Below are 17,415 nucleotides of genomic sequence, written 5' to 3' on the forward strand. Positions count from 1 at the left end.
GGATGGGATAATGCAACTGCAATAATATAGAATTCATCCCAAGGCCTTTCATTATATCAGTTATATAATTCTTTTTACTGATGCACCACTGAGCAACCCTTCCCTTTTTAAACTGGTGGAAGTGTAGGTTAGCTGTGGGCTAGAACGTACGTAAACGTGCAAATTATTTGTAGGTCTCCTTTCTGAACAAATGCTTCCAGAGATCACTAAAAAAAAGTAGTATGTAACAGCCTAAAATGCATCATTTTTTCCCTCTCTTCCATAAGCACAGGGTAATGAAATAAGTATTTTAAGAGAAATATATCTTATATTTCTCTGGGGTTTGACTCCCAGGGAGAAAAGTAGAAGCATATAAAGCTATCATGTGATCAAAGGTTTCATGCTATTTCACAGCATACACATTCCTTTGGAATCCAATTCCAGTACAATCAAATAGCCACTTAAACTGGAAAATTGGATGTGATTAAAACACACCCAGAAAAAAAAATCTTCTGAAAATGCATTTTAAAATCTGTATTTAGCAAAGAAAGATTCCAAGATAATGTCACAAGCACTACTGAGTTGGTAATGCAAACACCAGCCTGTCTCCTTCTATTTTGATCTTTCTAAAGAGCTTGCAAAATTCCTTCATTTCCGTGTTTGGGTTCAGGAGGAGCCAGCAGACCTTGGCAAAATGCCTTTGACCTCTAATGGATGTTGGGCTGGTGCATATTCAGGGCATTCTTTGGGGTTTTTGTAGACCCCAGACCTGTGTGAGCCACGGCAACTCACTCCCCATAACCTATAAATCAAAAATTCCCTGAGAAGCAGGGGAGGAATGGGTGCAGGAGCGGATAAAGGGAGCTTTGCTCTCTCCCAGAGCTGCCATTTGAAGACCAGTCACTTGGACAGACCTATCATCAGAGTGGCCAATACCAAACCACACACAGACAAGGAAACACTCTTAAAAAGTTTTTATTAATTTTCATTGTTTTTTTTTTTTAAAAAACAAACCCGTCAGTGCAACAGTTCAGTATCCCCTTCCTATCCCCCATCAGTAAGCAGTAATTTTAAAATCAGGAAATACCGAGTGCTGAAGCCAATGGGTTAGCATTTTGCTATTATTTCCTTCTGTCAAACTCTGAAAAAGTCCTCTGTATAAATTAAACAATGAAAAAAATGTTATTTTCAATTCTATGTCATTACAGTCAACAGAATCATAATAATGCACCTAAAATGTGTGTCCACAATATATCAGGTATACATTTTTGGGAAAAGAGAAAAATGAAAAAAATATGACATTCTAAGCTTGTTAAAAGGATAATGGTCCCATATTTTTTATTACAGGTTAGCAAAACAAAATCCAATGGATTACAATATTTACATGTTATTTGAAAAATTAAGTAGTGATAAAAGCATGTCACAATCATTGTTTTTTTTTTTTTTTTTTTTCTTTTTGGTAACCATTACAAACACCCAATCCAGGTATGGAACTGTTTAAATACATTTGAAATGAGGCCAATTAAAAAACAAATACAGACACAAAATGTGTATTTATACTTGTCCCTCCAATGTTTTTTTTTATGATGTTCCCTCCCTATTAAAAAAAAAAAAAAAAAAAAAAAAAACCCAACAAAAAAATCAAAAAGAATCCCCCTAACACACAGTTGATGAATCCCCAAAAAAGCAAAACACCATGCTTCTCAAGTAGCACTTATTCCACAAATGCAACATTTTTGCCATCATTTTTATGTGAAGCTATCCAGGACAAAATTTCCCCGAGAGCTTCCTATTCTCCCCTCCCTCCCCCTCCCACAGATCCCCCCCAAAAACAAAAAAAACAAACGAAGACACATGCATTTCTAAAACTAGGTTTCAGTCAAGTACTTTCTACTTTTTGGAAAGAAACTTTTTTTTTTTAGCTTTTGTTTTTTTGTCTTTTTTTTTTTGTTTGTTTGTTTTTTTGTTCACAATCAGAACATACCCATGGGCACCAGATCCTGTATTCGCTGCTCAGGCAAAACTCCAGTTAAGTTTGGTAGGCTTTCCACCCAAGAAGTAGTGCAGGATCAGCCACTTAGGTATGCAGGTTCCTATTTTCATTCAACACTGCTCCCCTCATGCTAAAAGCTAAGGAGGAGGGGAAAAACTCAGCAACTCCATCTTGAATTGAGTAAAAGTAGTTCTCCAGGCTCAATGTCATATGTAACTATTTCACCTCCGCTTGCAAAAAAGATGTGTTAACAGACACCCCTCCCTCCCACCACACCAAAACAAAAAAGAAAACACGCACACCACAGACGAAATTAAAAAAAAAAAAAAAGGCATCCAATCTTAACGAAAAGTTACTGGTGTGAGACTGATCGATGTTAATATGACAAGCAACAGAATGGTTATGAGGACCCATGTGTTTGGCCCATGAGCTGCATAGCTGTGCTGTAAGTTTGGTTCTTCAGTTTTTTTTTTTAAAGTTAAAACTTCTTTGTTATCTCCATATGTTTAAAATTGACAACAACGAACAATAAGAACAACAGCAACAACAAAAAAAATTCTATTCACAAGATCTAGTCTCCTTTCCCTGTCCCCCACTCAAAAAGAAATACTCATTTTACATGAAAAACTCAATTGTGCTGTATTTGTAACACCTCAGGCTGATAGAAAATAAACGTGTGGCAAACAAAACCGCACAATCAGTCACATGAAATTCTACCAAATACTAAAATTATAACCAAATACTAACAAACAGCTTACCTGGAATAAAGGATGACAATTCACAAACAGTTATCTAGGAATTAAAGTATCTCTCTCTTTTTTTTGTTTTTTTTTTTTACTAAAATAATTAAAAAAATCACAGTATTTTAAGAAATAAAACCCACACTGGGATTTTAAGCACAATTTGTTTTCCTTTCTTTAAAACTTTCTTTTTCTTCCTCCATTCACCACCTTGCCCAGCAGTCTCTCTACATTTAACCACAACAACAACAGGTAGTACTGACAAATGCAGAGATCTCCCTTGGTTAATTCTGAGGTACTAGGAAACAGGTGACTGTTTTAAGCAAAGCAGTTTCTGTTTTGTTTTTGTTTTCTTTTTTTTTCTTTTTTTTTTTTTTTTTTTTTTTTTTGTTTGTTTGTTTTTTCTCTTTTTTTTTCTTTTCTAAAGCAGTTGCATTCAGTCTGGAAAATCATTATGTATTAAAACTAGAAAAACGCACACAAATTTGTGTGCTGAAAAGTTGTCCCCCCACCACTTCTTCCATGCTCAAACGCTTCCATTCAAAACAATCGAAGTTCTCCACTGCAAAGCACATGTAATGTAGGAAACACGGGGAGTTGCTTCATTAGTCCAAGATGAACGTAACTTCCCGCTGTCAGATCCAGAAGAAAAGATGCAGTGATGTAATGGAGCCACTTATTCCATCACTTAAATAACTTTAATATACACACACTCACACAGGTACCAGTGCTTTGAAAATAGATCATTCAGTCCTAAAAGCAGCTTTTTTTCTTCCTTCTGCCCACCCCACCCACCCACGCCATCCGGCTCATCTCTGTTCAAGTACGTTGATTAGACTGACACCAAACACTTATTCATTTTTGGCCTCTGAGTTGTCTTGGAGAGGTTTGTCAGCAGCTACCATGCTGACTGCTGTTTCACCATTGTGGGAGTAGTCCACCACCATTGTCTCAATGTCTTCTTTTTCTTCTGGCAGTGTGCTTACTGTTTCCTCCATGTCCTCCTTTGGCTGGTTGTCCTCGCCGGTCCTGTGGTTGCTTTCGTTCAGCGCCCTGCAAAGCCAAGCAGCAGAGAACAGAAACAGTCAATACAGGGCACAGCAAAGCCAATCACATGAGGGAGAGAAACACATCACTTTCCAAAAAGGCAGACAGGCCACTGCCACCTCTGGCTCAAAAGAAGAGGAAGTGGAATGAAGTTACCACTGGCACCCACAATATTCTGGCTTTGAAACCAAATCTCTGTTTGTTCTACACTGGGACAGATATGAGTGAGAGGGAAGAACTCAAATTGTGACATTTAAAGTCTACTCCCCTTTTTCCAGTGCCCTGGTAAACAAGACTTATGAGACACCAAACAAATGCACAGGAAAACAGTACTTTTCCGAAAGAGTTAATGATCCAATAAAACTTTTTATAGGTTTCAAGTACTCATATTCAGGCAGGCAATATTATGGGTAAGAGAAGTCATTATTTATTGTCCCATCACAGTTAACCTACAATACTGTATTCAAATATTTTCCACAAGTCAGCAACCTTGAATGAAATCTACTCTTTGAAGAAACTCTATTCAGCAAAGAGATCTCTGCTACCAATGAGATCTCCGCTACCAATGAGATCTCCATCAAAAGAAGGAAAAAGATTGTTCCAGAGATGCCTGTCTTATCTGTGATGCTATCATCCCACAGTGGGCAAACTGTCACAGAAAGGCAAACATTTAAAAAAAAAAATCAACAGTACACACTCAGATGAAGTTAATCCTGGCCAAGTGGTATTGACCCAAGGACAATCTTAAGTTTTGGAATCATAGTTAAACCCCACAGTCTTACAGCTGGCCCTGGGCTGCAGAGTTAAAAAGGATGAATGAGAACTTCCTATGCAGAGACATCTGATGACTGTATCCATACCTGTGATAGACTTGTTCTTCATAGAACCATGTTTGCTTTCATCACAGGGCTTTTTGGGAGGGGAGGAAAGGGGTGATACAGAGATCTAATCCTTCCTTTGGCTGTTTGGCAAAGGAATGCAAACCAACTTACATGCCATGTCTGAGCACATGTCGTTCCCACTCAGAGCCTTCTGTAAAAGATCGGCCGCAGAACTCACATGGGAAGCGTTTCTCTGGAGCACTGCTGTCAGGATACATCATGGGATCTGGAAAAAGACAGCAGCCCATGAACTCAGAAGTGCCAGAGCAAGAAGGGATCATTGTGATCCTGCTCTGATCCCTTCTGCTGCACCTTCTCATCCTGGAGGACCAAAAGGACATACATTCCTGTCAAAAACTCCTTGTGAAAATGTAACTCCCACAAAGCAAAGTAACACTACAAATCCCATCCCAAATCCTAGACTATCTCTGCAAATCAGGGTAAGGAGTTACTACTCCCTGTTCCTGTGTTTCAGCAAATGAAGAGACTGTGGAATTTTAATTCCAAACCAAAACTGGGAAGTTTAGGACTGACATGGCTTGAAAGCAAAATCAAAAAATCCGCTCAAGTCCATCTATAATTTTTGAATTGGTAGCACAAATTTTAGGAAACACAGACTTGGTGTATTTAACATGTAACCCTCATAATATATTGACATCCTTTCACAAGGGAAGTAAAATGGATTAAGTCCCGGATCTTAACTGAATAGGTGTTTCATCACATCCTAATCTTTTATACAAAGTGCTTGGGGCCACATTTGCAGAAGTGTCAAGCACCCAGCAATATGAGTGAAGTCACTGGCAGTTCAGGGAGTGGCATTCCTGAAAGCCAATTCCATGTGAACACAGCCCGCTCTCACAGAAGATGAAACATTTCCTCACAAATTAAGAAGATCGCCACACAAGCCATTAAAAATAATTGCATGAACTATCTCACTTGATTCTTTTGCTGGAAATGAGACAGCACCATCTGCTCAGAGCATTAATTCCTTAGCAGGGATTATTTTAAGCAAGAAATCAACAGAATGTCTTTCTGACTTCTCCCAAACTACATAATAAAATGAAAGGGATTTTGCTTGATATTGGTTCTGATCTTTGCTCACTTGATTTCTTCACTCTCATATTTATTCTGTTCAACATCAGTCTGAACTCAAAATTGCTCACACATTGCCTATTATCCACATGTAAGCCCTGTATATGCATTTTTGTGACACGTCTCAGTAGTTAGCATTGACATAAGTTTATATGAAATGGTTCTTGACATGTTTTTTTGCCTCTTCACCCTGGAAGAAAAAAAATCCACTTTGTATTCCTTATTGGCAGTGATTTATTATGTGGTTAAATATCATAAAGCTGCTGTGTCATGAGGAGTACCAGAAAGTAAGTAAATGCCATTAGCTCAGTTTGTATCTGGATTTTAATACCTCATGCATGGTACAAATTTATAAACACATTGCAACACACAGACTAGACATGATGCAGGGAAAAATATTTATGGAGGGTAAAAGTTTTAGAGGCAAAAGCTGCTGCTGTTCTGCATAAGAATATATCTATCGTGTAGTACACAATAGAATCTTTATTCTGGACCTCTGCAGAGAGGAGGTATTAAACAGAGAGATTGTTTTGCCTAAAAAAGGGAGGAGAAGGAGCTGTGCAGACCGCAAGAGAGAAAACTCCAGCAAGACCTTGTTGTGGCCTTCCAGTTCTAAAAGGGGGATTTGTAAGACGGAGAGACTGCTTTTACTAGGGCCTGTAGATTCAAACCTGTAGGGCAAGGGTTTAAAACTGAAAGAAAGTAGCATTAGATTGGACATAAGGAAGAAAGTTTTTAAGATGAAGGTGGTAAGGTCCGGGCACAGGTTGTCCAGAGAACCTGTGGCTGCTCCATCGCTAGAAATATTCAAGGCCAGGTTGAATAGGGGCTTGAAGCAACCTGGTCGAGTGGAAGGTGTCCCTGCCCATGGCAGGGGTGTTGGACTGTACGATCTTTAAAGGGCCCTTCCAACCCAACCTGGTCCAAGATTTATACTTGTAACTCTCATTAAGATTAGTGAGTGTTACTAGTAAAAACAACACCTTTTCAGACAACACTACCTTGTTCATCTTACTTCCCAATAAGTTTTGCTTCTAAGGATGTGAATTTGGGCTGCTTCCCTGGCAGAATATCAGAAGCTGCTCTTCTTTGGGGCCTGGAGAGGAGAAGTAACAGACTGCACACACACCTGACCTGTGTTTTTGCTTCATCTCATCACACACACAAGCACTCGTGGACATTTCACAAAATCACAGAAGATGCTGAGATGGAAGGGACCTACAAGGATCATCGAGTCCAACTCCTGGCCCTCCAAAGGACCATCCTCAAGAATCACATCATGTGCCCCAGAGTATCATCCATCTTTGCTGCCCTCCTTTGGACACTCTCTAATGGCTTAATATTTGTTTCTGTCTACTATGGAAAAACGCCTCTCAATTCCAACTTCTGCTAAGACCAATACACAAAGATCAGTAAAGACAGTCAGTCTCTCATAGACACAGTTCCCACCAGGGAGAGCTGTTCTTTGCATTGCCAGACACCTTCTTTTTCCTCCCTCATCTCCTTTTATACTATATCCTTTAACAGAAGCAAATTACTCTCTTCCTTTCCCATTCAAGATTTCAGTTCAGCTCTGCTGAGCTCTGCTGCTCAGCTCTGCCTGTTCACATGGGCAAGAGCCCTTCTTTGGTCCACTATCCAACAGCTCATTAGGAGAAGCCATACACTCTTATTTGCACCTTCAGATTTGCACTGCACAGAGCAGCATAAAGTCAAAGTGGTGAATCTGGGCAGCTGTTTGACTCACAGGAAGAAATTCTGGTTCTCCCTAAGTCAGAGACCTCAGAGGGTTCAGACAGCACTTGCTTCCAGATACCTGGAGCACACGGAGGCACTCCTAGCAAATCCCACTTTCTGCTAACACCACGAAGGCTAGAATTGTCAAATGCACCCCAGTAGCACACAGAATTGCAGAGTTTAATCTGATCTGAAAGCTGTAACAGCATTAGCCACCTTGACAGACTCTAAAACCACAGGTCTGGTCCTCTGCTAACAGGGCAAACCACTCCTGTGTTAGAAATATCTTCTGAAAATCCATAGGGATATGCCAGCAGGTAACTTATCATCCAACCATGTCTTCAGTTCCTGTCTCGCTGGGACATTTTTCAAAAGTGTTCCTTGCATCTTTGCACCTTATAGTGGCAATTCACACGACTTGTCTTGAAAAATAATCAATAAAACTGAATTTTTTCCAGATAACTTTGCTGTAGTAGGCATAACTGTTTTCTGCATTTTCTACCTATTTTTGTATAATATATTACAAATGGTAACAGATTAAAAAGGAGAGAAAAATAACAGTGGTGAAACAGTGGGCCTACAGACCAACCAGGAGAGAATTGCTGCAAATCATTAAGACATTACCCACCCCTTGCTGAAGTACTGATCACTAGAAACATGGGCATAAAACATCTACTATCCCTGCAAATTTAAAACTCCAACACAGAAGATGATATTTTTTATACTTTCACAGTGTAACCTAAAGCAAATTTAAACAATGAACTTCACCTTGGGCTGTCCTCCCTCCCCATGGTGCATTTACAGGGATTTGTCAGGCCTGGCAGACAGCACTTTCTTCTCCTTGATCTGGATATCATGGTTTCCAAGGTCACTCCAGCACCTGTGCTTGTATGTAACGCTAAAGTAATCCTCACAAGGACAGCATGACTCTTCATCCCCTGCTATGGGTCTACACAGAGCATTAATCAGCCTCCTACATCTCCAACTAAGATGAACTGGTGCTTTAGTCAAACCAGTGCACAATTCCTGTTCCAGTCATGAGGATCTGAGGGTCGAAGCTGTCCCTGAACAGACACCCAAGCATATTTACACGACTCCTAATGTTGAACTTTGAAATGCATATAGAACTAACATTCTTTAGGTCCTCCTCTTGATTTCTCTACTGCTCTACCTGAGATCTCATGCAGGATATTTTTCATTAAAGCACAAGTGGTCTCCTATCCAATTGGCTTCCTTTCTCATTTAAATAAAAGCTATCACTAACCGCACTTGAAGCTCTGCTGCTAAGTGCAGACTGAATTTATGGTGCATGGACACCAAAAAAAGTCAAGATGCTAAGGGGTTTTGATATTAAAAGGTCAGAAACATGATCTGAATCATTTTAGTTCTGTAAACTAACTCTGAATCCAGAAATGGGAATTTTTCAACATCTGAAAATATGTAGCTAGACACATTTTCCTTTCTGAAAAATTCCTGACTGAGCTTTGAAAGCTAAAAATTGAGGAGGAAAAAGTTAAACATGGTGGTGTACCTTCAGCTGAGGCACACAGAACTTTGCTAACTGCAGCTGTCAGCATCAAGAAAATGGGTGACCCAGAATTCAAATCATAAGTGGGCTAGAGTTGTGAACATACTGCATTTGAATGATCAATTGTGCACCAGAACTAGAAGACACACAGTTCACATCAGATATTGCAATAACCTCGTTTTCATGGGAGAAGTTGTTGAAAAGGAAGGGCAAGAAACCCTTTGTTTCATTTACAGAGAACCTTACTTTTTGCCTGCTGATCTAACTTCAACCAAACCAAAAGCATTAGTAAGCACGTGGCCCAGCCTTGTTGAAGTCAGTGGGATTATTCTTAGACACAAACTTAGGCACATGTTTAAATATGCAACAGTACAGACAGGTGGAGTACGGACCCACCCTGGCTCCAGAGCTGCCCACTGCAGAACTGCAACAAGGCTGACTGACAAAAAATGCTAGGCACAGAGTACATAACAGCCCATAAACCAGCCTTCATCCTTCACTTGAATGAAAAATCTTACCAAAACAGAAAATCTGACAGATCACTAAAATACTCCACTTACATAGTTTTCCAAGCCCTTACAGATGTCCTCTGCATGGGCAGGTAAGTCACAGATGCTATCTGTGCTTTTCCATGGTATGTATTCTCTTAACAGACAGAAAACTTGCCATGAGGATTAGAAACATGAGATTCCCATAGCAGCAGTGCCTGTGATAAAAGCCACATTCTGCTTCTACTGCCATGCCTGCTGCAGACAATGTGCTGTAGAATCAACAGCTGACCTCACATGGTTGGACTGGTGAGGTATGTTGTAGTGCCAAAAAATCCCCAATAAAATAAACCCAACATATCAAAAAGCTGCACTGACCTCTCTCTTCAGTTTTGGGGCTTAACTCTTCATCTTTTTCTTCTTCATCACTGCTACAGCTCTCTGTTTTTCCTTTCATTTGTTCCAACTGGTCCAAGTTAACCCGTCCAACCAGCTCAAAATTACGACTCACCTTTGAAAGAAACACTTTTGTTAGCAGTCAGCACAATCATCAACTAATCTGAAAAATCATCACATTTTGCAAAGCAAAATCAAGTACACCCCAAAGCCTGTTGAGCTAGAGGTAGCATGTGGTCCCCCCCAATCAAATTAACACTCGTTTCTTTTCATCAACAGCAATAATCCTATTTCTCATTTTTGCTTTTCAAAAATAAATGAGATTCAGCAACCCCCCTCATTTCTTCATCCAAGAAACGTAAAACATTAAGTAGCATCCTCTTTTTATGGCATTACTCAACCACTGTGATCAAATGCTGCCACTGCATATCCACGGTGAAGGAAAACTCTTTGTGACTGGTTCATTCAGCTTTACTCATGAAAGGATGGATCTTTTTGTACTGAGCACATGGCTGCTGTGTGCCACATACACTTTCACTCATTAACAATGGATTAATTTTCATTACGAAGGGCTGCAAAGTGCTCTGAAAACTGATGCATAGACTATAATGGGAACAATTCACCCAGCAGTCAAATTCAGCTAACCCTGGGGTGAAATGCACCAGCTACTTAACAGCTCACAGCAGCAGTATGAAAGGAGCAGCTCAGGGCATAGGATCCACCACATCCAACAGAAACAACAGAGCAGCAGTCCAGATTTACAGTGGAGGCGGAGAGCATGGAGCATGACCAGGACACTGAGGCTAATACTTGCTGGATGACAAGTGCCCTCTGAGCTCATTGATCACTGCTAGGAAGGGTTTTGGATTCATCTTTAATGCAGAGAGACAGCCCTCTATCAGCACAAGCACTGAGCCACAAAGGCAGGAAGGACAGAGACGGAGGAATGAGCGCACTACAACACCTCCTGCAAGATACTGAATGAAAATATCAACACCACTGACTATTCTTTATCCCTCTGTAGGAAAGGAAAAATGTCAGTGATCCCAAGCAGGATGTGACTGCAGTATATATCCAAATAGTAAAGCATCCTAAATGCAGTGATGGGAAGATTTCTAGCACTACTCTTCAGATAGTTGTGATCAGGTTCTCTAACTTAACACATTACCCACTGAGATTTAAACAAACAGGACCACACTCAAGGCACTTAGTTCATATAAAGGAACTCTTTAAGGTGCAATATATAACTTGGGTATCTGAGCCCAGAACATGGACACAAATTAGAGAGGTAAAAGTTAACAAAGAAAAAAGGGGAAATGATACCCTAAACTACCAGCACCATCACTGCAGGTCCCAATTGGAAAGGAGAGCTAAGTAAGGAAATAATAGTTCCTCCTGGATACACCAGGCACCTTGCTGTGGAGGTATGCAACATCTCAGGTACTGTTTGAAGTGCAGAAGACTCTCCAGAAGTAATAAAGGGGCCAGACAAGTACAGCAGGCCAACATGAGTTAAAGTTTGTTTTTATAGGACAGCCAAATACTTTTAAAGCATGAAAAGTTTTTTTTCTGAGACTTCTGCTACCAATACCTTCCATATAAATATATTTGGATGTAAGGAAAAGTCACTCAGTCAATGAAGTTTTTAGTTGAGGACCTGGGCAGCTCAGTTCCAACAGGTGGGGGCATATAGCTGCCTTCCCTGGAAATCTGACAAGGAAGCACTCCAAGAAATACTCCAAAACACATCTCAGTTCTAAAACATAAATGTTTCTCAGCTACACAGCTAGCAGTTACAGAAATTCAAAGCTAACAGTCTGTGGAAAGCCTTTAATGGCTTCTCAAAGACTGGGCCTGGTATGCACTCAGGTAATCCACAAAAACTCCAAAGCAGTCTTAACTTAGGACCTAGTTAGACTTGCTGTCTATCTTTCCCTTGTTAAATGTAAATGGGGATGTACAGCCCTCTTTGTTATTAAAATATGCATGACATGCCACGCTGCTGAAGTTACCAGAGCAATCTTATGTTTGGAATATCCTGCCTTTTATAGGGGCTGAATCACACTGCCTTAGTATTTTTTCACAACCCTTCCCACCACCCCACTCCTTTAAATAAACCTAGCATACACAGGAGCCTTTTCCAGATAATCATACTCTGCATGCAACAGTCTGCCAATTCTGATCAATCTGAACAGCTTTAGGAACGCTTATTTTTCAGTTTCTGAAGGAAAAAAAAGAAATAATGAAAAAAATGAGGCAGGCAAGCGTAACATGGGATTAGTTTCCAAATTTGGGGAGGGAGACAAAAAAAACCCCAAACAGTGTCAAGTTGGCTAGTTAGACATGCAACTAAACTAATACAGCATTTGCAAAGGGGTAGATTGCCACAAATTAAAACTATTTGGATGTTACCTTGTGCTCATCTCGAAGGTGAGCATCCAGCTCCTCTGTGTGTTTGGTCTCATAGTAGCAGAGTTGGCATTTGTAAGGTTTCAGTTCATTGTGCTTCTCTATGTGCTGCTGCAAGCTCTCATCACTGGAGCAAGTAAAGGTACACTTATCACAGCGGAAAACAACTCCCTGCAAGTACTTGGACAGTTTGGAACGGCAGACTTCAATGGGAACGACCCGCTCTTCTGTAGGGACAGGACAACATTCACTTAACAAATTTTATGAAATACCAGGCCAACACGTCAACAGTTTGGGTGCTGCCACTGGCACAAAGAATGGGATATGCTGTATGGGAAGGCAGTCTGTCTATGACAGAATGGGACCTATTAAAATAACACAAGAAAACAACCCTGCAATCACAGGGTTAATCTTTAAAAGCTACAAATGCAGGTGTCCTCACAGACCTAACTGGTTGTTGGGTGGTGAGGATAGGAATGGAAGTTTTGGGGCAAATGAGACTCCATCTGCGAGTCAGAGCAGCAGAGCCAAGGAATACAAAACCAGCCATAAATCAAGCCAGACCAAAAGTCCATTTTGGTTCAGCACTCAACAGCAGCCAGGAACAGCTTCTAGAAATTTAATAAAGAGGGAAGCTGCAGGGTGCTTCCCAACGCATCTTTTTAGAGCCAGCCCACTGCTGGCTCTATATAAATTGGAACCAGTGTCCTTGCAATCACATCTAAACTGCTCTCTGGGGATTGAGAGTGCAAGCAAGGTAGCACCTTTTCCTGGAAAGGGCTGGGCAGTTAACCCAGGAGCAGAAACTTCCCAACACACCCAGAGCTTTCAGAAGGCTCAGGCTCAAAATCCGCAGGCATGATGTACTGCAAATGCTCTTGCTGAGTTTCTAAACTCTGCACTTCTCAAAGCACTGATGTTTAACAGAGTTGCAATTAATTTCATGCCATTTGACACACCAGAATTCGATGTGCCTTAACATTCCTCCACTGTGGTGCTCTCCAAGATGTGTGCACAAGGGAAACTCAGAATGTGACTGTTCAGCAGAGAGTCACCAGATCTTCATTACGGGCTTTTGATACTCAACTGGCATTTTGAACTAGAACAGTGAAATTTAGTACTATTGATCCTTATGGAGTGCAGGTTAAAGGAGGGGTTTGATCCTTCCCATCCACGTTCATCCTTCATGATAGATGAAAAAAAAAGAGGCCTGAATCTCTCATGGTAGATACGAATGTGAGATGTAGCAACGCACACATGGATCTGAGCCAATGGGCCGTTTTCTTTAGTGAGGAGGGTAATATTACACCTAAAGACAACTACAGAAACACACACTCCCCTCCCTCACAATAAGACTTTTCCTACAGCTCAACAAAATATTCCGTCATGCTCAGCTTCTTCCTAAACAAAGAACACGACACCCATCTCATAATTTCCTCTCTGGCCACTATAAAAAAGTTTTCCCCAAAAGTATGCCTTAGCAACAACAAAAAAACCCCAACCAAAACCCCTACCTGTAGACTTGTGATTTTTTTCCTACACCAACAATAGCTTTTTTAGCTATAAAGAAACCAAGTTGTGGTCATTCAGGGTGGAAACAGAGGACGGAAGAACAGGGTCTATCTAACAGACAGCAGAATTTAAAGTTGTGGTGCTGAGATCATTAAAAATTTTTTTTACAAGGTTACTGCAGCTGTATGCTTTTGACTCACAGAAATAAATGACATGGTTTCAAAAGTGAAAAGGTCAAGTGAAGTTTTCAAAAAGGGAAATACTAATTAAAATATTTTTAAAATCACTTTTCCTCTAGCACCTGGCACAGATAAAAAAAGCTAAAACATGGGATGGTATAAAACTTTGTATCTACCAGTCTGGAATAATGCAGCATTCCCTAACGTACAGTAGCAAAGCCCATTATCTCACAATCACACACACACACACATATGCACTCCCCAAATCAAAGGCAGCACAGTAAGAGGAGAAAAGCAAAATAAACATAAACATCAACTCTAGCCTGAAGGATTTCACTTTCAGTGAATGATTTAAAACTTTCACATGATGTACTCATGCCAGTGAACTTCCTCCAATAAATGATTTTGGAACTTGCAGGATTTGCTTGGATCTGGAACCTTACATTTTGTAAGGTGATGTTCTCATCTCCACCTTGCCTCTAAAAAGCTCTGTTTATTTATTTACTCATTTAGAATGCACTTTTCATATCTGGGCAACTGACAAGATTATAGCAAACCATAAAACCCCATATACAAATTGAAGAGGCAGTTTCTTTACCCGTGTGTAGACTTCTCCAAAGTTCAGCAGTGTTTAAACAAAGACTACTGCAGACACCTCACAAGAAGATGTCAAAGGTTGAACTTGAGGACCTCTGAGGTCTTTTCCAATCTAATTGAATCTGTAATTCTTTGAAAAACTAATTGTATTGTTCAGAATAAATTAAAGGCCAACACCTCTGCTGGTCATGGAGCAAGAATTCATTGTCTCCTCTTGTGCCTCTCTCCTCTCCCCAAGCCTGCCAGGGAGAACTAGAGAGCCAAACTTCTCTTCACCAACCTGCAGCAGTCTCCGGCTGGGTCAGCCCCCTGTGACAGGACACCTGTAGTGAGTCTGTGCTCCATCTGCACCCGCAGAAGGGAGGGGTGAAGTGCTTTTACACTTATGAGGGATAGGTGATACATGAAAGAAGCTCTTGGAAGCTCTAATTCTTAATGGGAAGCAAATTTCTTGCCTGTGTTTTTGTGTTGTTTTGTTTGTTTGTTTGTTTTTTTCTCACTAGGCATTCAGGCTTCTAGATGCTCTTGCTTTAGCCCTGTGAAATTCAGCTTCTGTAGCCACTCATTAGGAGGCAAATATATTCTCCATTTCAAGTACATTTGAAATTTCACCAAGGATTAGGGGTGCAGCAACCTCGAAGTAATGTAAGAGTCATGCATCCGTAAACATGCCTTTTACACAAAAGGAACATTAATTATGAATGGATCAAATCCTGCACTCTTGATTTTACAAACTGCACCACTCCATCTACCTCAAAACCAATTTTCTTGGACCACAGCTCAGGGCTATGCCTTTGCTTTACCAATGCAATGGCTGTAAAAAAGGAAGGCTATCTTAGACTTCCTTCACTATCCCTCAGTCTCTCTTTCAGTGTATGTCAAATCTTGTCAAAATTGTCTGCTTCAGCTGCTACACAATAAACACTGGTAGAGGGTTCTTTTTTAGCTGGGTATATGCACCAAAAATAACTTTAAGTAAGAACCTTACTTCCTTTATTATTACCTGGACACGTGATATCAAAGAGAACCTCTGTCTTTCCCTCGGTGGCCTCCAAGACTCTTTGTCAGCTATAATCCCACTTGCATTAAAACTTCTTTTACTCTGTTTTACCTCTCCCAATACTCTAGTGCACAGCCCATTACGTCCTTTGTTTGTTTCAGCAGCAAAAACTCCTGAGGTTGGTTTGAAGCAACAGTTCCACAGAAGAACAGAACCACAGGAGGTAAAAACCTCCTGGCAACTGGTCATAAACAGCTCTGCACAGGCAGTGCAGGTGCCTGAGCTCATGAAAGGCTCTTCCACTTCTGCAACTGGACACTCCCAGCGTCCAGTATCGGGAAAATACCCCAAGCCCATCCAGTTCCACCTCAGGTTGTCTATTTTAAGGTTCTGTCAGTGTCTACTGGAGCCTTGGCACAGCCACAAAACAGAGCATATCTCAGCAGCACTTGCACAGGGGTTAACTAAACCCTCTTCTACTCTAAAGTGGACTAATTCTGGATTATGTCCTCAAGATGAGCAAAATCTGACACAGCAACACCTTCAAAGATGAGAAGTAAAAGCTGAAGCACCTGCCAAACACTTACAACCAAACATGGCAGCTTTGTAAGGTGCTTTCTGAACCACTGACAGGTCATTTTCCCCAGATGTTGCCTCTGAACAGCTCTGCTAGCAGAGAGAAATTTGTATGAGTTCTGCCAAGCTCACTGCATTGGTACAAGAAGGACTTGAAGCTACCAACACTGAGAAGTGGTATGTTACAAGGAATTATGATAGCACTTGTCATGCCAAGATCTCCTCCAGGAAAAAGATGGCATGCAAAACTTGTGTTTGCTCACCACCAATACCCTACTGTGAAACTCTGCCCAACCTGCAAGCAGGCAGAGTGCCATCCCAACACATGGGTTTGGATTTCGGCAGCCAACAGACCATCTACAAGCATCAAGTGTGATAGCTGTGGGCAGGAATCCCAGCCTAGAGAGCCCAAACTGCTGTCTATTCTCAGCTAGCAAGCCCACAGCTAATAAAATATAAAAAATCCCTAATCTCACTTTTAACAGGCTTAAAAAAATTAAAATAAATAAATAAAAAAGGGGAAGAGGTGTAAATAGAAAAGAAGCCTTAAAGAAAACCAAAAATGAGATAATTGGTTTGATCCTAAGAATGAGAGGAGAAAATAAAAAGTAACCAAGGGATATATTGGGGCCCCTCTGGTTAGGTGATAAACTTTGACAGTGAGTTTAGGATAGCAAGGCCTTTATGATAACAAGGGCATAAGCAGGAAACAATTCTGGCCTAGATCAAAGCTGTAAATTAGGACAACTCTTGCTAAACAGGTGCTTGATGACTGCCAACTACGCTAGAGGAAAACCTTAAAAACAATTTCAAATCTTCCCCTGTTTCAGCAGTGGCAAACTTTGAAATTTTGCAAGGAATAAATAAGACGCATGGTTTAGAAATGAAACAAAAAGATACTCAAGGGCTAATGACTTATTCAACGTACTTGTCCTCATATACAGAGAGGGGAAAATTTAATGACAAAGGCACTGTTCAGCATTCCCCTTGTCAGGTACGGACACACACACAGATGTTTGTTACCTCTGTGCAGAACTATGTGGTCAATCATGTTGCGTTTGTATTTGGTGTGATAGAGACAAAGAGGGCAGCGAAGGTCTTTGGGTCCTTCCTCGGGGACTGCCGAATGCCCAGCTTCCACGTGCATAGTAAAAGCAGATCTGTGGAACAGGAGGGAGAGATGAAAGCAGTCAGGAGAGGTGTGCAGAGAAACGATGAAGTGTCACAAGCTCTATAAGAGATGTGTCATGTAAAATGGTGC

At 40.7% G+C, this 17,415-nt stretch overlaps 1 protein-coding gene across 4 annotated transcripts in view; it reads right to left on the minus strand.

The window, feature by feature from the left end:
* Window positions 1–938: 938 nt before the first annotated feature.
* The window catches only part of ZNF462 (zinc finger protein 462), a 92,652-nt gene continuing 76,175 nt past the window's right edge, over window positions 939–17,415 (minus strand). For 3 of the 4 annotated variants that reach the window (XM_064641665.1, XM_064641663.1, XM_064641664.1), the window contains 5 exons: window positions 17,178–17,314; window positions 12,294–12,517; window positions 9,864–9,996; window positions 4,752–4,866; window positions 939–3,765 (listed from right to left, as the gene is read on the minus strand). In XM_064641665.1, coding sequence (XP_064497735.1) covers window positions 3,564–3,765; window positions 4,752–4,866; window positions 9,864–9,996; window positions 12,294–12,517; window positions 17,178–17,314 — 811 coding nt within the window. In that variant the 3' untranslated portion in view covers window positions 939–3,563. Of the gene's footprint in view, window positions 3,766–4,751; window positions 4,867–9,863; window positions 9,997–12,293; window positions 12,518–17,177; window positions 17,315–17,415 lie in introns of those variants that run through there. The other variant, XM_064641666.1, reaches the window with a different exon arrangement.

The sequence above is a fragment of the Pseudopipra pipra genome, chromosome Z, assembly GCF_036250125.1.
Source record: "Pseudopipra pipra isolate bDixPip1 chromosome Z, bDixPip1.hap1, whole genome shotgun sequence".
Taxonomy (NCBI): domain Eukaryota; kingdom Metazoa; phylum Chordata; class Aves; order Passeriformes; family Pipridae; genus Pseudopipra; species Pseudopipra pipra.